General features: G+C 39.6%; 1 protein-coding gene across 1 annotated transcript in view; it reads right to left on the bottom strand.

Moving 5' to 3' along the window:
- Positions 1-22,771, bottom strand: part of MTNR1B (melatonin receptor 1B) — a 190,779-nt gene extending 168,008 nt beyond the window's left edge. The window contains exon 1 of the mRNA XM_075198723.1: positions 22,305-22,771. Coding sequence (XP_075054824.1) covers positions 22,305-22,530 — 226 coding nt within the window. The 5' untranslated portion in view covers positions 22,531-22,771. The remainder of the gene's footprint in view (positions 1-22,304) is intronic.
- Between the last annotated feature and the right edge of the window lie 328 nt (positions 22,772-23,099).

The raw sequence follows: 23,099 nt of genomic DNA, 5'->3' as shown, positions 1-23,099 counted from the left end.
GGAATATTTGCAGTTGAGTCTGAATGTCTGAGGTTGGTGTGAATAAGATGCTATAGAAGACTAGAGCAGGAGAATGTGAATCTACGCTGGTACAGCGTTACGATTTGTATAATTTTGTTATTATTGTACTTTATTTACATAGGGCCAACTTATTACACAGAATGTTTTTTTATTCACCGCAGTTTAGTTTAGAATCTAAATTTCCTTGAGGACTGGCGGAAACCCCCTGAGCACCTAGCCCCCTGCTACTCCCACCTCATACCTTGTGTGCAGCAAGCAAGAGGCAGCAGTATATGGTCAGGGCTGGTGGGTTGTTCATTTTTAAGGTATTCGTTTTATTTGAGACTCCAGAGGCTCCCACCTCCGGCTGCGTACCATATGCCTTATAAAGGGTAAGTCTTGCTGTTCGTATTCAGTTATTTGGGTACATTTTGTAGCACTTGTCTAATATTATGCTTCAGAAGCCAGTTAACCTACTAGCATATTTTTGATCCATGGGATCGAAGGAAGGCACCTAGTGGAAAGAACATGAATGTGGAGGGAGTATACAAACGCCACATAGATATCAACAGAAGTAATGTAGAGACAGCTATCACTTCCCCAGTCAGGCAGTACAGTGCATGCCTTATATACATATTATCACAGATAGCACATTGTCCGATCTAAATCCCATGCTCACACTCTGTGCGGCCTTTTACCCTTCCCCTTCTTTATGTTTATTACAACTGACATTTTCATTATACTCATATAACATGTAATTAAATTGTGATTATTCCTTTATTAATGCATCAGTTAATCACATACCTGTGCGGTAATGCAGAATAAACCAAGGTTTTTGTGCTGTGTGGGTAAAGTACTATGGTGTTTCTTGTGTTTGTACAAGCGCTGTATATGCCTGCCAGTCTTACTCACTTGTAAAGCACTGTTTTTGTGCTGTGTGAGTAGAGTACTATGGTGTTTCTTGTGGATGTACAAGCACTGTATATGCCTGCCAGACAGTCTTACTCAGTATTAATGGACTGTTTTTGCGCTGTGTGAGTAGAGTACTATTGTTTTTCTTGTGGATGTACAAGCGCTGTATATGCCTGCTAGACAGTCTTACTCAGTATTAATGGACTGTTTTTGTGCTGTGTGAGTAGAGTACTATGGTTTTTCTTGTGGATGTACAAGCGCTGTATATGCCTGCCAGACAGTCTTACTCAGTTGTAATGCACTGTTTTTGTGCTGATTGGGTAGAGCACTATGGTGTTTCTTGTGGATGTTGTGCGCTATATATACCTACCAGACATTCTTACTCAGTTGTAATGCATTCTATATTGGAGCAGACCCGTCACCTAATTATGAATATATTCTGAAATACAGTAAGTATGCAATGTTCGGTGTTATGGAATAATAGTCACCAGCCAGGTAGGTTTAGGATTTGTTGTGTAACTAACAAAGACAACAACAATATAGTTATAATGGGAGCTCTGTCATAACAATTACTCCTCTGTTGACTGAAGTCTTTGAAAAGTGTTTCTGGAGAAAAGGAAAGAGGAATGGAAAAGCTTTTTACTATCCCCGGATGTATAAAACATGTATTCTTGACTTATACATTATATTGACATTTTAGGCCTGATTTGAATAACGTCTAAAAAGCGACGTGTATTCTGTCTAAACAATTTCAAGAGTTGAAAAAATCCATGTGTAGTATGTGGTATAGTCTGGTTGTGGATGTTATAGAGCAATTACTGGAAAAGTTCCAGATTAAATCTTGATAGGTCAATATGTCTTTCACTAAGGTTGTCAGATCAGAAAAGTGAGGACAGATTCATTTTCAAGGGGTGGTTCCAAAATCTAGCATTTGGGCTGCAGCTTTGTATGTCCTGGATCAGGCCTGGCCCTGTGACTCTCCAGCTTCTGTGAGACTACAAGACCCATCATGCTCTGCAAGCAGATAGCCAGTCGATAGCTGTCAGGGCATGCTGGGAATTGTAGTTTCACAACAACTGGAGAGCCACAGGCTGACCAGGCTTGCACTAAATTGGACAATTAGCTGTACTTGCACGAACAGAAAAATCTGCACGGTTAACACTATAGTATATGACCTTTACTAAGTACTTATTTATGAACAAATTATTTCATTTCTCTACAATCAAATGTATTTCATAGTTGCCTACTCTCCCGGAATGTCCGGGAGACTCCTGAATTTTCGAACTCCCGAGAGAGCAGGCAAACATTTCATTTGCTAAACGCATCATCGTGGCCCCGCCTGCTGCGATTGGCCAAAATTGTCTAAGAATAACAGGGGGCGGGGCCTAACAGCGCAACATGTATGGCCACGCCCCCTCGACGGACCCCCATCCCAGACAGCTGCCTTCAAAAGTAGGCAAGTATGATTTATTTACAATTAAAGCACACACAAAACAGTTATTATGCTTCCAATTTAATAATTTTCATTAAGTAAGTGAAATTAAATATTTATTTCTTGCGCATTTCAATTTTTATAATAATTATAATTAATAATAATAATAATAATAATAATAATAATAATAATAATAATCATCATTTTAATAGATCTGATAGAAACTGGAGTTGCATTGCCGGGTTTTCCCCCAAATTTTGCTATGGGGCACAGAGGTGCAGTGTTCCACCCCGATTGTAGGATTATTCCACTTTATTCATACAATTACAATGCACACACTTCAAATCAGATCACTTTCATATGAAAAGTTTCCAATGAAAACTATTGGATTATACATCTATTTGGCCTCCCAGGTATAGTTGTATTAGAAAAACTGTCACTGACAATTCTCACGAGCCATAATAAAATGTTGAATTGTATGACGGGATTATAATGTGTTATCCATTTTAAGATTATGAACACTAAAGTAACTCTAAGAGGGTATTCAATTGTCAGCGAGTTTTTTTTTTTGACCACCTTAAGTCATTTTAACGCTGTTTTTTATCATTTTCCAGCAGGTTAACTTTACCCGCGATTCAATTCCATTTTTAACGCTCAGTTTTTTTCCATGAAACGATCCTCTCGCGCTCCAGTAGAAGGTCTATTGAAAGTATAGGATGTGCGAGAGGCAGCCACGTTAAAAGCTATTCAATTGTTTTTTTAACGCGGCGCGTTAAACAGGCAAATATACTGTTTTATCTCGCACCTCTTTGGGGTGTGTTAAAAATTAAAAACATCTGAAAAGTATTTGAAATCATGTAAAAATGTTGAAAAAAAGTTAAACTTATGTTTATCACTAATGCCTAACACATAACAGTTGATTTTCTTGTGAAAAAATACTAAAATAAAATAAACATAAAAAAAAAAGAAAATCACTAATTAATTATATTTATGTATGTTTTTCGTATGCAAATATGAATGTAGTAATGTATTTTGACATGTTGTAGATGATTCTATGGTAAAAATTAGTTCAATTGAAAAATATGCTAAAGAAAGTACTGTAATGTAGATATTATCAATGTGTAATGCAATCTAATGTATGGAAATGTAAAGCAAAACCTCTTTTTTGTGTTATACATGACCGCGTTAAAACTCCCCTTCACTCCCCTAAAAACTCGCAAACACAATTTTTAACGCACGGGGGCAGCGCTCCCTCTTTTTCAATTGCATTGTATGAGTTTCGCGCTGTGCTAACTAAAAATGGTCGCTATAGCAGTTAAAAACCCGTGGGAGATAATAAAAAACTTGCTGACAATTGAATGCCCCCTTAACAATATTTTTGCATTTGCCTTTCTTCTGATACATCATCGACTTTGTTTACCACTGGTTACAGTTGTTTATATTATTTTATTTTTTTTCCCCAATATTGGTGTACGCATTTCTAAGTGCCATAGTCCTAAATTTTTAAGCTTGTATTGAATTTTAGAGAGTGGTGGCACTTTGTAGATTTAGCACTCTATATATGGGATATAAGCACTTGAGGGGTTTTCAAATTTCTTTACATCTCTACAGCGCCTTGTGCCTTCCACTGTGAGGTTGGCTTCCTATCTCCCATTTGTAATGCAAAACACAGGAATGAAATGTATTCCATGTCTTCACTCTACTAGACAAACACACTGAAATTGATAAACTAATCCATCTTCTGCAAAATTATGCAGACAGTGCATGGGGAATGAATACTTCTATTACTTGGGAGAGTAACGTAAGTAGAGTATTCGTAATCCTTCTTTAAAAATAAAGCTTAAAAGGGAATTTATATAGTTCAATTAATAATAAAGTCGCTTGCAAATTGTTAACCATATTTCTACAGCTTTTTTTATGAATATAGAGTATATCGTACAATTTTCTTTTTCACATTTATAAAGTGTGCTGGAGAATTCTTCCAACCTGTGTCGGCTGAGTTATCTCTTTTACAGCCCTTAGGCTTATTAATTAAAATACAGTGGCTCAGTGGTTAGCACTTCTACCTCACAGCGCTGGGGTCATGAGTTCAATTCCCGACCAAAATAATCACCAATAAACTCTGATGCTTATTACATTTGGGCACCATCATCATTCATTTAACTTTTAGCATTTTCCTCCCAATATACTTACTGTTTCATAAATCATTCGGTATAAGTGATCTCAGTGATTACTGAGGACTACTCAGACCATGGACCCTAGTGTAGAGATATTGTAGCTGTGTCCTTGGCTTCCGCAGTTAAAACTGTGAAATATGAACCATCTGTTTATTATTTAATACAATACGGGCAGCATGGCGGCTTAGTGGTTAGCACTTCTGCCTCACAGCACTGGGGTCATGAGTTCGATTCCCAGCCATGCCCTTATCTGTGTGGAGTTTTTATGTTCTCTCCGTGTTTGCGTGGTTTTCCTCCGGTTGCTCTGGTTTCCTCCCACACTCCAAAAACATACTAGTAGGTTAATTGGCTGCTATTAAATTGACCCTAGTCTCTCTCTCTCTGAATTTAGACTGTAAGCTCCAATGAAGCAGGGACTGATGTGAATGAGTTCTCTGTACAGCACTGCGGAATCAGTGGCGCTATAGAAGTAAATGGTGATGATGATGATACAGCATCACGTGGCAGCTAGCCATGAGCACTGTTCAGCCCACTAATCTGCGGTAAGCCAGCCGCCACCCCTGTTATATGCAGCACTGTCCATCACCTACACACTCACAAACGTGAACAGATCATTGGTTTCCACTCTCTGTGCTGCTGTGAACAAGCTAATGATGCGATTGGATTCAATCTGCTAACACCTCTACTGGCCCACTCAGCACCCCCCTATCTGTGTCTTCACCTTCCATTGATTAGTTTCATCATGTATTTTGTTCTGTAATGTATTATCAATCATTGCTGTCTGTACATTGAATACTACTATAGATTTCTTGCGCAGCACTGCAGCTTTATCAATAAATGGTAATAATAACAATTCAATATCTTCTATCTCTCAAAACTGGGAACATGTAGAGACGAATATTAACTTAAAAAAAAGACACACTTTAAAAATCATCCCAGAGATATTTGTGGAATACCGGTCAATTAGAAATAGATCAATTTTATCCTACTAACAGCGTATAACTTATTCTTTACCATTAAAAACAATGATGGGAAAATTGGTGTGAATATGATACACTCGTAATTGTATTTGTTGGGTACCAGTCATTTCGGGATATGCTGTGTTGTTCATTGCTAGTTATTTCATCTTTGGACATAACATGCTTGTCTTTGCAAGGTAAGATCATAGCTGCCTACTCTCCAGTAGACTCCTGAATTTTTGGGAGCTCTCCCGGACTCCCGAGTCCTAGTGATGACCAATAAAGACAAGCCCACTATTTTGCACCTTGTAATCATGTGGAGCATATTATGTACCATTTTACCGCAAGAAAAAAAAAGAAAACACATTTCACTTAATCATTTCAAAAATTACAGGAAGTATTTCTACTCTGCTCAAATTATAGTGTTACCCTCTGGAAAACAGTTTGCCCTTTCTGCCGAAGAGTTGATGGGCCTGAGTCATTAATGAACGTACTTTCTGATTATGGGCGTATCGTTCACTCGTGCAGAACTAGGACATACGTCCGTCAACGAAGCAAAGTCAGCTTGGTATGCGGATAAGGGGCATTTGGCAGTAGTCAATTTACAGTGAGGGCGCGCCAAGCTCGAGCAGATCAACATCATCATCATCATTTATTTATATAGCGCCAACATATTCCGTAGCGCTTTACAATTGCAGATGCAGCCATGTCCGTATCGAGCGCTGACCATCTCTTGCTTGTCTGTCGTATCTTTTGCACCAGCTACAGGACTAGTCTAAGTCCTGAGTCCCAGTGATGTCAGTATCGTATGCATGCTATAACATGCATCTGCAGTCAGGAGCAAGTGTAAAAATGTCTGTTATGTACAGTAGATATTAAGTACAGCCTAATAAATGTTTTTGCAGTTTAAAAAAATCTAAAAAAAAAAATAATTTTTCTAAAATTTCCATTAATAATCATAAATTACTATATTATTGAAAGTTAACAAAATTGCTCAATACATTTTTCTGTGCATTCTTTTGAGATTTTATGTTCCACATAGGTATTGTACATATCCTGCAGTATCTGGTCTAGTACAGCAGAGTGAACCTACACCCGTAGTCATCACCACATGTATCGTTAGATCATCATCATCATCATCACCATTTATTTATATAGCGCCACTAATTCCGCAGCGCTGTACAGAGAACTCATTCACATCTGTCCCTGCCCCATTGGCGCTTACAATCTAAATTCATACTTGCCAACTCTCCCGGAACGTCCGGGAGACTCCCGCATTTTGCGTGAGTCTCCCGGACTCCCGAGAGAGTGTGGCAATCTCCCTGATCTGCCCAGAAGTGGGCAGAATACGGTTCAAACGCCGCGATTCACCGGGAATCGCAGCGTTTGGCCCCGCCCCCACTGTAAAATGACACGATTAGCGTCATTATGTAATGGGGCGGGGCTAAAATGACGCGATTTTCGGGGCCCCCTCCCCCTACACGCCTACCTCCTACTAGCAGCTCCTGGAAAAAAAAATTAAATGTTGGCAAGTATGTCTAAATTTCCTAACACACACACAGACAGATGGAGACTAGGGTCAATTTGATAGCAGCCAATTAACCTACCAGTATGTTTTTGGAGTTTAGATCCGTCCCTTGTTAACTTCGGGAGTACGGAGAGACTATATACGTGTGGTTTATAACAAACGCACAATGCGCTCAGTATGTGTGCCTTAATGACCCGATATGTTTAACATTGTATTTTGTTAACTATTCTTAACCATATGGATGCATAATTACCAGAATGATGACCAAATCATAGCATCATCAAATGGCCAACATGAATTCAAAACAGTGAGAGGACATTTTACTTAAAATGTAAAAATAAAGATATCTCAACTTAAAAATATTGCTGTGAAAAATGTACATTGTACCAATTTAAAGAAAACAGCAATTTGTAAATACGCCAGGAGATTGAACGTCCCGGCATTGTTTGTTCCCCCTCCGCTCTATACTCAACGCGGCCGCAAGACTCATCTACCTCTCACGCCGCTCCTCCTCTTCCTCCCCTCTCTGCCTTGCCCTACACTGGCTCCCCTTTCCCTACAGAATTTTTTTCAAACTCCTCACCACCACTTACAAGGCTCTCTCCAACTCTACTGCCCCTTATATCTCTAACCTCCTCTCCATTCACACTCCCGCCCGCTCCCTGCGCTCGGCCAATGACCGCCGCCTCTCCTCCACTCTGATCACCTCTTCCCATTCCAGAATCCAGGACTTTTCCCGTGCAGCCCCCCTTCACTGGAATGACCTCCCTCGCTCCATCCGCCTCTCTCCTACTCTGTGCTCCTTCAAACGTGCACTCAAAACTCACCTCTTTCTCAAAGCCTACCAACCATCTACTTAACCCCCATCTCCTCCACTCATTCTCCCCTCTCTCCCATTCCCTCAACTGGCTCCTCTTGTGCCTGGTCTGTTTAACCCTCCCTTAGGATGGAAGCTCGTATGAGCAGGGCCCTCTTCCCTCCTGTCTCCTTACCCGTTCTTCTGCTCCGTGTCTATTGCATCTGCCTGCCTGGAGTTTCTGAAGTATTGGTACTTTTTGTTTATTGTTCTGTACTGTTATACCCTGTATAGTCTACTGTTTGTACCATGTACGGCGCTGCGGAAACCTTGTGGCGCCTAACAAATAAAAGATAATAATAATAATAATAATAATACACAGAATCATTGTATGTAAGCGGTAAAATGCAGCCTTTGCAATATAAGCTGCTAATTGGATGAGTTTTTCAATCTGTGACACATTGCTCTTTAGTAAATTCTGCCACAATGTATTACAAGGCATATTACAATATAATTAACGTCAGATAATCTTCACAGCCTTGTAGACTGAACAGTAATAAAAAACAACAACCTGATACTATGGAAAATATATATAATTAAAAAAAATATTATATTTTGAATAAACATTTGTATTAGGCTAACAATATGCATAAAAATTAGAGATTCTCAGGCTCGGTTCCTCCGAAACCAAACACACCCGAACTTAGGGGATCTATCCCACTTTTTCGGAATCGAAAACAAGGCAAAACTTCATTGTGACGTCGTCGGATCTCGCACATTTTGGAATCTATAAATACCGTCCTCCACGGCGATCAAGCGCCATTTGAGAGAGGGACACAGAAGGGGTAGCATAGAGTGTAGAGTAGTTGGGCAGGCAAAGATATAGAATTGAAAGAGGAGGGGGTAGCAGTGTTAAAGAAAGTAATCAGTGACATTCAGGAGAGCTCCATAGCTCCAGTGTTAAATCTCATTGCAGAAATGAGATTTATACAAATTATAGTGCTTACAGGGTTGATGTAATTCTGCAGTCCAATTCTACAGTGTTATATAGGTAACACACAAAAAGGAGAGCTCCATTGGTAATTCTCATTAAAAAAATACAACTACTAGTCCTTGCAGGCTTTTCTTCTAAATTTGCACAAAGAAAGTGTATGGTGTTATATACACCTAAAGAGGAGAGCTCCATTGCTCCATTGCTAATTGTAATTGCTGAAATACAAATACTAGGCATTGCAGGCTTTTCTTCTGACTTTTCTTTTCTGCCACTGCTGTGTGCCAATGTGTCCTAGATGTGCTAGGAACTGCCGTGTGTTTGTGTCATTGCTCTGTCGCTTACCATCCAGCCAGGTCGCTGCAGTATTTGTCTGAAAGTGTATGAAAATAATATTGTGACCTGTGAGGTGGTCAAAATTGACTGCAAATGACTTGAAATTAGTGTTATTGAGGTTAATAATAATGTAGGATCAAAAACAGAGCAAAATTATGTGATTTTAGCATATTTTAGCAATTTTCTAAAAAAAATATACAAAACCAAAACCAAAACCAAAACACACAAGGGTGGTTTTGCCAAAACCAAAACACAAAACTAATCCAAAACCAAAATCAAAACCACTTCACAGGGGTCAGTGAGCATCTCTAATAAAAATGTAGATGCATAATAAAAATGGTATATACAAAAATGCTTTTTTTAAACATCACTATACGGTTATACTTCTGTCATGCAGACTGTAATTGTTAATAAATGGAAGATACCTTATAGCAGAGGTAAGAAACCCGTGGCTCTCTGGCAGCTGTGGGACTTGTGGAACTACAAGTTCCAGTAAGCCTAACCAGACGGTAGCACAAGAAATAGAGAACCACAGGTTATATAACTCTGGTTGGCAGTGCATGCTGGGACTTGTAGTTTAAACCTGTAGAGCTACAGAGGATCTACCTGTGACTGTCAGTGCCTGCAGGAGAGCCAGAGGTTGTCTAAGCCTGGTTTATAGAAACACAAACTACTTATTTCTTTATTATTGACTTTGAAAATGACCTTCACCTGTCCTTCAAACTGCAAAAAAACCACTGTGCACAGAACACAGCAGGGAAATGTGACTGGAGAAAAGAAAGGTCATTATACAAAGAAGAGATGAAAGGACTGTATTTTTTCCATATATTTGCATCCGTATAGAACAGGGTTATATGCAATAGAAATGGGAAGATTATAGCTCAAAGTATAGCAGATGTAAAATGTATATCTTCAGAAACATCTCTGAGGAATACAATGGGGAAGAGATTGTGTTTTATCCCTTTCAGTAGTCTTCAATGATTCAAGGTGAATTATTGCATTATTGATCTGCAAATTACAGCCACCAGCTTCGTCTTTACCACACTGTGTGACAAGCTTCCTTTTACTCTATGTTATCCTATATGGATTTATGTAAAGGAAGTTAATATTAATGGAGGGTTTTAAAATTAATGTACAATTATTTTATGCCTCATTCTTAATTTCTTTAACATATATTATTACATTTATATATATTTTACTTTTCCAATTCTACTGTTATTGTGGCATTTTTTTCCCCATCGTTTTGATTTGTTCTGAAATTAAGCATTCAGAAACCACCTCTAAAAATCCTGTGTTTGTCCCTGATATATGTGGTGTTAGCAGAGGTAACTGTCAATCACTTGTAGTTCTCCACTATTCATGTTTGTTTGCTGACTGACAGTTACCTCTGCTCCAAACACAGATGCTGCTGATTCATTCATTTAAACTGGGAGGAGAAATAGTAATTTGATTCACAAAACACAGTATGCTTGTGCTCCATACTTTTCATTAATCTGACATGCATAGTATATTCTCTCATCTGGTAGCAGATAAATATATTGAAGGTCATTTCAGTATTATACTTTGGGAAACATAATTGACGTGATGCGGCAGAAAGTGGTCGATTAACGAAATCCCCTGGACATAGAAGGACACATCTATAGTACATATACTGTACACACCACAAAGCACTAAAACATGTCATATATTCAATATACAAGAGCCCATAGTGTATTATAAATGCCACTCAGTTCTATACATCAGAACCAAAAGTGGGCCAATGAAATTTTGATAAAGACATTTTTTTTCTTACACAATGGAGATGTTTGTTGGCAGATCCAGATTAAAGTTGGCATCTTGCCCTGTGCTGGGTGACATTGCGGCCAGCATCGGAGAATCGCAATAGGTAAGTATAGGCATAGATATGCCGTTTATTAAGCAGATTTCTATTATTGCGAGGAAGGCATTTAGGTGGAGGTACACTTTATAAGACCTCCAGTGAGGGGGGAGGAGTGGTGTTTTTGTGTTACAGTCCCCTCTATTCGCTACATGGGGTGGGATAAAATAATGAGGGGACCTAAAGACGAAAACTAAGGAGGGTAGTGGTAGCAACTCTTGGGGGTAAATGTATCAAGCTGCGAGATTCTGGCTGGTTTAAAAAGTGGAGATGTTGCCTATAGCAACCAATAAGATTATAGCTATCATTTTGTTGAATGAACTAAATAAATAACTAGAATCTGATTGGTTGCTATAGGCAACATTCAAACCGCCAGAAACTCGCAGCTTGATACATTTACCCCTTAGGGGCGTATTCAATTGTTGCTCCGGCCGCCGGAAGAACGAGCGCGTTAAAACTATTACCGTTTATACGGTAATTACTCGCTGAATTTCATGCTGCGAGATGAAATTCAGCGAGTAAACTACCGTATTAACGGCTTTTACGCGCAAGTTTACCGTATAAACGGTAATAGTTTTAACGCGCTCATTTTTTTGCGGTCCGGAGCAACAATTGAATACCCCCCTTAGTGTCTTTTTGTTAACGTGGATACCCTGGAGAGGTTGGTGGGCTAGGTAATCTTTTTCACTAATCCAATAATGCATAGAGGAGTCTGTGTTGGGTAAAAGAAACCTGCAGAATATGATTCTATGATGGTGGTGCGTTGTTCATGGGACCAGTGTTATCATCTTGATGCCTTTGATTACTGTTGGACCTTTATTATTTTCATATCCATTATAGAGCACATTCTAGAAGTTAAGGACACCTGGGGATAAATGTATCAAGCTGAGAGTTTTCTAGCGGGTTTGAAAAGTGGAGATGTTGCCTATAGCAACCAATCAGATTCTAGCTATCATTTTGTAGAATGTAATAAATAAATGATAGCTAGAATCTGATTGGTTTTTCAAACCCGTTGAAAAACTCTCAGCTTGATACATTTACCCCCTAATTGGACAGCAGCTTAGTTCTAAACTTTCTGTCGAAATGGAAAATTTAGAAGTGGCGCTATGTAAAATGTAAGTGAAGGGAATTTGATAGTGTTACAATCAAAGCGGTAGGAGAAGTGGCGGTATGGCATACCATCGCATACCGGTCTGCTTTGCCCCCACTTCTCTAAGTACATAATTTACCTGCTTAGAATAACCTGAGAAAGGAATGGCCGTATTAATATGGAAACACAGAGGCCAAGCTAACTCAGTATACCATGTGTTAATAAAATCCTATATCTATACATATATGAAACCATCTGTAACAGAATGTATTCTGTATTCCTAATCCTACATCTTCCATTTTTGCTAGAATTTGCTTACGCTGGTGTTTTTCTATCAGTCCAGCTCCAATAAGCAACTAATTTCAGATTTATGTGCAGGAAATGCCTCTTTCTTATTGTGAAAATACTAATTGGATTTCAAAAATCTTGGCAAGACATCTCCGGCTCATTACAGCCACCACTAAATTTGCATAGTGATTACACATGTTGACACAGGACAGGGATTTGGACATTTTACACCAGGGGATGCTGTGTAGGAAGAGTCAGATTTGTATCTGGTGTAATGTCACTGTTTTAGTCTATACATTAACAACAACAATTAATGCATGATCATAGAAATACATCTAGTGATATTCACAAGAACACAAGGTCATATACGTCTGTCTATATGAAGCAATCCACTGTTCACACTAAGAGGTGCACTGTAAATGGAAATTATAATGCTAATGTTCAATGCACGAGGAATGATTCACGGCACAGGACTGCTGTCAATCACAGATTCACAATGTAGCTATCGCTGCGTAAACTTAGATTAAGCTTTTAACCTTTTCATTTCCAGATCCCTCACTTTAAAGGGATTATTTGCCCATGCTCTTTGTAACAGCAAAAAAGTACAGGTTTGTTTTGCCAGCAGGGCTGCCGAGAGCTGGTATAATTGTGGCCTCTTGGGGTGGGTGAGGGGTGGGGTAGTGGGGCATGTGGAGCCCAGGTGAGTGTGACCACACGTACCAAAAGGATCTCACAATCTCAGTCAATCTCAGTCAATCTCACAATGACAATCTCAGTCATTCCTGACACGTCCTGCTCCACATGTATGTATACAATTCACCCTCTGCTTTGGGCCTCTGTGATTTGCGGCACAATTGGGGCCAACTCTGCATCAAGCCCAAAATGATTGGGAACGGCACCAGAGAATATGCTAGATCAGAGTGTAGTGTATACACCATGTGGGGGACGGGGCAGATATCTAGGGTACAGTAGCTAGAGAATGTGATAAGCTTTTCAGAATGTAATACTCTTGAGGGACCACTTTCTTGGAAAAGGTTTGGCAAGACAATATGGGGATTCGTGACAGTTCGGATGACATCATCTGTGTATAGTGCAATTTTATGGTCACGGAAGTCTGTGTTTAGTCCCGTGATATCTGGGCTGCTAAAGCCTCCATAATTAAGGAAAAGAATAGGGGTGATAGTGGGCAACCCTGGCAGGTGTTAAAATAGTGAATGGGGCTGAGGTGAAACCGTTTGCTAGTACAGCAGCTGCAGGATTGTGGTACAGGCCACAATACCTCTGCAGTAGGCTCCCTGTATCCCCATGTTCACTAAGGTGCGCTACATGAATGGCCAGGCCACTCTGTCAAATGCCTTTTCTCCGTCTGCGCCAAAAACAGAGCAGGGAGAGCCGAACGGGAACCAAAATGTATTAAGTTAATAAGCCTTCTGATATTATCTGAGGCCTGTCTATTGGGCACAAACCACACCTTGTCCGGATGGACCAACGAGGGCCTAGTGGCAAGTATTTTCATGAAAAGTTTTAAATCTGTGTTTAGGAGCGAGGTCGCTCTATAACTGCCAGGGTCTGTGGGGTCCCGATCTGGTTCAGGGATCACTCCTATCCCCAGTCTGGTGGTAGCTCGGTTGAATTTCTCATTGGCAAGCATGGCATTAAACAGGCCTAGAAGCATGGGGACCAGGGACCCCATGAATTTCTTGTACTAAAGGGTGGGGAATCTGTCAGGCCCAGGGGGCAGAGCATCGCTTGAGCATTTTAATAGCATTAGCTATTTACTTTAATGTAATTTCCACGTTTAGGGATTTCAGTTAGGTAAGGTTGGGATGGTGACATGTGAAAAGATATGCATTAAGATTGGTTTTATGCCGAGTGGGGTCACTTGTCGCTGATAGAGGGATAACTTTGAAGGTTAGTGGACAGCCTGAAGTAGGGAGAGCATTCCAGAGGATCGGTGCAGCACGGGAGAAGTTTGCAGACTGTAAAGGTGGGTGGTGTAGAGGAATGATAAAGGTTTAAGCACCTGGTGTATCAAAGAGCATTTAAAGAAGTGTATGGAGATAAGGCAAGAGGGATAGGCAGGCGCAGAACTTCAGATGCTTTACTGGTGAGAACCAGAATTTACGGTAGGGTCTCAATATAACAATAAGTAGCTGTAACAGAACAATGTACTTCAGAGCTCTAGCTATTGTAGCTTACAAAACAAATATAAAATTCAGTAGTAATAGTTTTATCAGACAAAGGGAAATCTTATCTGTTGTAGCGACCTTTAGAAGAATTAGTTTAACCTACAATGCTCAGCTACATAAATATTTGTACTGTAACCTCTGACATCCAATGTATTCTAATCAATTTTAAAAGCGTTGTGGATGTTTTTCTACTATGCAGGTAAAACAAAAGAATACGCATTATAGAAATGCAAAGTCATCTTCAAAGTTCAGTCATAACATAGCGAAAATGTTCTCGCTGTAGAGTGTGATTCATAGACCGTCTTTCCAATTGTCCCATTAACTCCCAACGTTCTCTTGCAATCTACAGGACATTCAAACATTATTAGATATCTAGAACCATGTGTATTAATTTAGTAATTTTAAATATCATATAGTGAATAATCTGCCTAAAGAACCTAATGTGTACAATCTGACTTCCTGCAATCCACTACCCCTTCCCACAAACAGTTAAGTAAAACAGACCCTGTTACAATGCCAACCACTGGGGTGGCATAGAAGCCTAGGAGTAAAATGCCCCCGGGAAGAGTAAAAAATCATTTAAAGAGAAACCCCAGCAAAAACAGACGTAGTGTGAAATATTGTGGACTCGAGAGAAGCTAATTTAGCAGTGCAAGGGTTAATCATAGAGACCCTGGATAACGCAGATTTCACCGTAAATTATTATAACCTTTTATGGGGTGTATTCAGTACAATATATTGTTTTTATTAATAGATGGTAGACCTCAAATATATGTAAAATAAATAAAAAAACAATATTATTTCTTTGCTTATTTACTTATTTAATATAAACTTGAGGCTGATATCAAAATTGTCTCCAGCCCAACAGCTGCGGTGCGACAGTTTGCATGACATTTTTCTGCGCCACTAAATATCTCCCCCAATCCACACCCCCTGCATTTTATTATAAATGATCGACTTGCGAGTTTGGACTCTCCTGACCACCAGAGGAGGAGAATGTGCTGTGTTCTGATTGGTGGAGCTCATGATACAGGGGAGCCGGGAAGAGCAGGGGGATATCAGGGGAATCGCTTCAATAAAATAACAGTCTATTTGCTGCATTGCAAAGTGATACTACCACTGGCCTAGTAGAGTATAGGGACAGTAGTCTTGTGAGGATAAATACTACACACAGAGGGCTCCAGAGCACCACAACTTATTGGCCACAGTTCCAGGACCCTTGAACTGGTAATTTTGGTGTAGATGCCCTTTATGCCACTTGACTTTGGTTCTGCCTATAAGGTTACAGGTTGTACCCATTTTCCTGAGACAATTTCCATTTTTTAGGGTTCTGTCCTATGGCCCCAACTAATCCACTGTACCTCACAATGACCTGGTACATTTGTCATGCTAATTAAGGGTTTATAAGACAGTTGTTGTATATTAAAATATATTCTTATTGTAATGCATGTACGTGCTATTTCTCTTATTATGTATGCTGGATATACTGTCCTCTTAATTATGGTCTTATTCGAAGAAATATTGCATCTTGTTGGGAATAATATACAAGTGTAAAATGTTGATCATTATAATCTATAATAACTATGTCATTAACTGAGAATTGTGCACATACACAAGTGGACTTATGGGATTTGGCGTACTAGAAGCTCGCTTTATATTCATGGAAGTTAATAGAATTTATGCTACAGATTTATGTTAACCTTGCATGACCCGACAGGAGATCTTCATAAATAAGAAACCAGCTGTTATCATAAGTGAGTGGAAAGTGGGGGAGTAGATTTTATGGGACAGACACGTTTGTTTACCTCTACTTTGCATGTTCACCTCCATCGAGTAGCTGTCAAAATTCCTTTTTATATAAATATAGGATGTAGCTGGTAGTTTAAAAAAATCTGTTTATTAAAATGTAAAAATTGAAATCATTACAATTTTAAGATATGTTAAACTGTAAGAGAACTAAACAAAAGGCATTAGCACTAACTCACCCCGCGGTCTTCCCTTCAGTCTACTCTTCCTCTATAACATTGTGGGTGACTTAGCTGGATATATCTCATACTTTCCAACTTTTCCTCGTTGGCTTCCAGGAGATTCTGGGGGCAGGTGGGCGTATGGGGGCGGGGCTTGATGAATCGCACCATTTTGCCCCTCCCCATAAACAATTTTGGCCATTTACAGCAGGAGCAGGGCTACGAAGACACAATATTTGAGTCATTAAGCCCCCCCAACTTATCTACGGGGGTGGGAGCCAGGAGGTTGCCCTGCTCTCCCGGGAGGTCTCCCAGAAATGCGGGAGTCTCCCGGACATTCCAGGAGAGTAGGCAACTATGCGTTAAAGAAAAGCAGCTAATGAATCTCTAGAGACTGAAGCGTCTTTTACATTTCTGTCTCCATTACTGAAGTCATGTTGTCTTACCTGTCAGTCTTTGATTAAATCTTGGTCTCCATGAAAATGGCCACCTCCATAGTCATCAATACATGGACATAGGACACAATTTCTGAACTGTGTCATCATGCCACACATGCGAAGTCTACCACGTCTTGTACTGGCTCAGCATCAGGGAGAATGCCAGACTCTTCAGGGTGTGAGGGAGATCACCCCTATTTCAGGGAGTCTCCCTGACATTCAGGGAGAGTTGGCAAGTATGTTGTATCTTAATAATTTGCAACCTTATATTGTTGTCAAGTGACTGTCATCATCATCATCAACTATTTATATAGTGCCACTAATTCTGCAGCGCTGTACAGAAAACTCACTCACATCAGTCTCTTCCCCATTGGAGCTTACAGTCTAAATTCCAAAGAGGCTGATGCCATTATGGATGGAGCAGAAAAAGCAGTGTGAGCCCACCTTCCCAAAGACTATCAGACCTGTGCTGAAAAGAGCTGGACAATTCCCAACCCCCACTGTGGGGGCCGGGGTAATAAGCAAGAACGTGATCTCTGGAGTGGTAGCTTTGCAATTTCTGTGGTTCCACCATAATGGGTGGGGGTCCATGATTCCAAATTAGCTTTTTTTTTAGTATAAAAAACAGTTTTGAAATAAACGTCAAGTGATAAAATATACTCTCCAAACCCTTGTCCACCACTTCTTTAAAAAAGACAGAACACATCAGAACAAGAGAAAAAGAAAACAATTATATTTTTATTATTTCCACTTTAAATAGTACCAGCCCTCTGATATCAGGATAGTGCAGGGGTCAGGAACCTGCTAAAGACTCACTTTGTGCCTCCACGCTGCACTTTAGCAGACAAAAATATTTCTGCAATAGAAAGCTTCACAGACACGAAAGCAAAACTGGTCCCATCAAAAGAATAGGACAAGAACCAAATCTCCACCAGCCTTCAGCAGAGAGGCTCATATCCTAATCTAAGACTAAAAGATCTTAATAGGTATAGTTTGGAGCAGAGAAGGGAACGGGGGACATGATAGAAACTTTCAAATATATTGTGGGTTTTAACAAGGTACAGGAGGGAAACATACTACAAAGAAGGAGAAGTATTAGAACACGAGGACATGCACTGACACTGGGGGGAAGTAGGTTCAGAGGAAATGTGAGGAAAAACTACTTCACAGAAAGGGTAGTGCATAAGTGGTATAGCCTCCCATTAGAGGTGGTAGAGGCTAATACATTAGTGCACTTTAAACATGTTTGGGATAGACCTAAGGATATCCTTACAAAGAACTAAGGATCAAATAGGGTTTGAGGTTATCATAGATTAAAAAAATAAGCAGACTGGATATATCAAAGTGGTTCTTATCTGCTGTCAAATTCTATGTTTCTTTGTATCCCACAGTACTACGAGCAACATTGTAAAAAGCTTCACACACACAAGTGATACATGTACAGTCCCAATGCCTCCTCATTCTTATGTTCTATTTAAGCCATGAATGAGACTAATCTGATAAGTATTTTAGCAAAAGAACAGAAATCCTTTAGTTAATATAAAGGGGTGATAGTAGCCATAAGGTTGGACTTTGCCATTTCCACTTTTACAGAAAACCCCTAAAGATTGTTCAACCTGAGGTCAGAGAGTAGACGGCACCTCAATGTGCGCTGCTCGGATCACCCCGTGCACTGGTGCAAAACCAAAGCGTTTTGCGGTGCTCATTGGGTGTGCTTTGTAAATCCACTATGCTTAGGCAACAGCTGCATTTAAATAGGAAAGTTAGGGGCAAATGAGCAGTGAATCATCAGTTCCGATATAATGATGGGTTAAGGGGGAGAGCGGTCCAAAGAGACACAGGTAGGGGGAAATTAGACACAAAGTAACTTTGCACTGAATGAATTATACAGACACGTGCACAAACAAACACGTGTTAAGCTCACAAGGAGTCATAATACCACTTCAGACTAGCCACAAATACTGTGCATATGTATACCCCTATTAGTAGGGAACAATAATGACAGCATTTTGGACAAACATTTTTGCACTGCCTGTGCGCAAATTTGTATTTGTTCATTGACTTATTGTATTTACCAACATGTGCAAAACTTCCACCGAACCTCAGCAACCAATCAGCACACCAAGCGGTAAATTATCAAGCTGCGACATTCCGGAGGGTTTTGAAAGTGGAGATGTTGCCTATAGCAACCAATCAGATTCTAGTTATTATTTATTTAGTGCACTCTACAAAATGACAGCTGGGGCTAGATTTACTAAGCTGCGGGTTTGAAAAAGTGGGGATGTTGCCTATAGCAACCAATCAGGTTCTAGCTGTCATTTTGTAGAAGGTACTAAATAAATGAAAGCTAGAATCTGATTGGTTGCTATAGGCAACATCCCCACTTTTTCAAACCCGCAGCTTAGTAAATCTAGCCCCTAGAATCTGATTGGTTGCTATAGGCAACATCTCCACTTTTCAAACCCTCCAGAAACTCGCAGCTTGATAAACTTACCCCCAAGTCCTAGTGTGCCAAAGTAATTCTTGTGTGGCTTTGCATGGCACATTGATTATTTGTGAGTAATCACGTGGTTTGTTAAACATACCGAGAGGGGGATGATTTTCCATAATTTAGTGCAATTCAATAAAAAAGTCGTAGCAGTGAGCAGAAATAATCACTATTCCACTGCGGTATATATTATAACTAAAACACTGCAGTAGTAGAAAATGACATAGTAAATTGGGATTAAGTGAGGAGCACACATATATGAAAGCATTTGCATCTGCACCACTTAAGGGCGATTCTTATACTACAATATGCAATTTCAGTAATGAAAAATGACATTGACTTGTGGATGATAAATTAGAAATCTTCCAGCAGACTGTTACATCCCATCGTTCCTTGTCACCAGGCAATAGATATAGTGTTATTACATTGTTGTCTTGCCTTCCAATGAATATGTAAGTATGTTAAGATATGCTGAATTTAATGTAAGATTAATGCTTGTACAATGACTCATGTTCTCTCCCGCTACATCCAATTCCAAAGTGGGACTGAGGGCTGGTTGTTTAGTTAATCAGCACTATTACTGTAAGATCACTGATACGGCACTTGACTTTCTATAAATAGAGTACATGCAAGTTTGCTAAATGCCACAAGTGGTTAGCCATAACAAATATACCAAAATATATTTATATATATAAATCACACACACACGCACACACACACGTGCTGATAGACTCTGTAATCATGAGTTCAATCTGCCTTCTGACAATTTTGTTAGCATAATGCTGTCATTAGTATACAGCCACTGTGAGATCTGCTATTTATCCAGCCCTCACTGACAGCTAAAACAAAATTTAGGGGTCAACGTACCAACTCAAAAGAGAAGGCAACTATGGAAGACAGTAAAAATGCACCACTTGTATTATGCATTCCATATTTATCATACAACACAGAGCCCCATAGTATGGATGAAAACTTTAAGGAAGTTTATAAATGTGAAAATGGAAAATGTATTTTTAGAGGTCTTGGTAAAAATGACATATGGTAAGTAGCTGATATTACATTATTATTACTATATCTAATGTTCTTGGGTAGCACAGTGGTAAGCATTACTGCCTCACAGCGTGGGGGTCATGGTTTCAATTCCAACCATAGCATCATCGGTGCGAAGTTTGTATGTTCTCCCCGTGTTTGCGTGGGTTTCCTCCAACAGTCTCAAAACATACCGGTAGATGGACCATAGTATGGTAGAGACTTCAGACTGTAAGCCCCAATGGGGCAGAGTCTGCTGTGAATAATTAAATATACTCAGTAGAGCGCTATATAATATTTTGGAGCTATATCAATAATAATATTCTCAAAGGAAATAACCACTATAGTTTGTGTTACTCTTACTGCTAACATATTGTTACTCACATTGATAGCCAATGAACCATTAAAATCATTAAGTAGACAGCAATGAACTTTACACAATATATTACATCTGCAGTTGCTTCTCATATCCTGCAGATGTCCCTGTTGCACATGCTGTCTATAGAGCTGTTTGTTAGTCACTGACTAAATGCAACATAAAAAACAGCATATCATGTAAAAGTGTTGTCATAACTGTTCAACTAAATCACAATAGCCATTCATGTTTAATTCCATACAGATAACTGCATATAATCATATTTACACACATATATATATATATATATATATATATATATATATATATATATATATATACAGTAAAGTGATCTAGAATGTAATACATATATAGTTATACATATATTGTATATTGTTATCTCTCTGCATTTCTTTTTGTCAAAAATACCCATCACTATATCCACATTTCAGCTTAATGCATGGATTGGTAGTAGACTCCAACAGACATCAGCATTAGTTACACCCTCTAACCAGCAGCAATGTTTAGAAAAGTTACACCGCTGCATTGAAACCTGTTAGCTAACAGCCATGTGAGGCTGTGACTATTTACACTGCTGCATTTGTATGACCTCACCAAGCTCTCATTGGACAGATGTATACAAAAAAAAGTATCACAGCTTAAATCTCTCATGTTCCAATAGCCGCACTGCATGCCTAAAGTAGGACCATGCAAACTGTAAGCAAACATACAGTAGAGGCGCTACTGAGGAAATAGTCAGTACAAGCTTATACAAGCTTTTTTGTCATTAAATGAATAATATTTGTTTTTTTTGTTTACCTAGCTTAGATCAGAGGTAGGCAGCATATGGCTCTCCATCTGTTGTGGGACTGCAAGATTTTTTGCTGCTCCATTTCTGGGTGGTAGGTTGTGCTGGAACTTTTAGTTCTACAAAAACTGGACAACCACAGGTAGCCTATGCCTGTTCTATGTGAAATATTGCATGCTTAATTCAGCTAAGCCATGCAGGCACATTTGGAGCCTTATCAGCATTCTGACAAATTTAGATTTAAATAATAAACGACTGTGAATTATGAGAAATACCTGATGACTTTTAATAATAAAAAAAGACTATTACACCTTCAGATTTTAAAAACCAGCATGGAAAGGGGGTGTCTACGTTTTAGACATCCTAATTGTCTATCAAACACTGTGTATTGTAAAATAATACTAATATACTTCTAAAGTGAGGCATCACACCTGCTTACCTGTAATACAACTATTACATTTCTTCGATGTATCCTAGATAACTGCAACCATCACAACCCAACTGTCAGTCACTGATTAAAATGCATTAACTAATGTGTACATTGCTGAATACCATGGTTGGCTTTAGTGATGCACCCTGACTAGCTGTCTGCCCGTGAGAATATTGCAGAACAGTATTGCAGAGACCATGGATAAAATAACCTTACCTGAATTTCTTAGCTTTCTGTTCTTCAGGACAGAGATGATAACCAACAGACTGCCCAGAATATCCACTACCGTGGTGAAAATCAGGACGCTGGACAGCGCAGTCACCAGCCACGCAGCCCTGGGGGCGGCAGAATCAAACAACTCTCCCCTCTCCAAAACGCAGCAGTTCCTGGGTATAGACGCATTCTGTAACATGTCTAACGCAGTCCTGGTCTTTCCTCGCATCTCACGTCCCTAACATTTAGCGCTGGGAGGTGAAGTCCCTCTCACCTTGCAAAGTGTGGAGCAGGTACTGATATCTTGGTGCTCAGTGGAAGGTAAACGGGGATAGAGGTAGGGTGGCAAATGTTTAAATGATCAACAGACTCCACATGACAAGTTAAGGGGAGGGGAACTAGGGGTGGGGGGGGGGGGGACTTCTTGCTTAGTATTCGGGGCGTCAGAGTGTAAATGCACTGGGTGGATAAGGAGTAAAAACTACAGTCATCAAAAGTCATCTGCCAGCCAGGGAAGGGAGGACAGGAACGCAGACTCCAGGGAGATATAAACGTGACATAGAGAATGTGATGCAGCAGCCTCTGTGTAAGAGGACAGTCACAGGTTAAACAGAAGTGAATTTAAGCAGCATTACTGGCACTGTGCTTACAAGGCGAAGACATTGGACAACAGAGCAACTGCTGTCTCTTAAAGTACTGTCAGGTTTTGGAGAAATTCTGATCTGAATGATAAAATGCAAGAAATAAGTTTGTTCTGCCACACAAACCACTGGCCATCTCCTAGAGCCACCGGCAACT

Source organism: Mixophyes fleayi, chromosome 2 (assembly GCF_038048845.1).
Source record: "Mixophyes fleayi isolate aMixFle1 chromosome 2, aMixFle1.hap1, whole genome shotgun sequence".
Classification (NCBI taxonomy): domain Eukaryota; kingdom Metazoa; phylum Chordata; class Amphibia; order Anura; family Limnodynastidae; genus Mixophyes; species Mixophyes fleayi.
The sequence above is the reverse complement of the archived record's forward strand: the minus strand, read 5'-3'. Positions and strand labels throughout refer to the sequence as shown.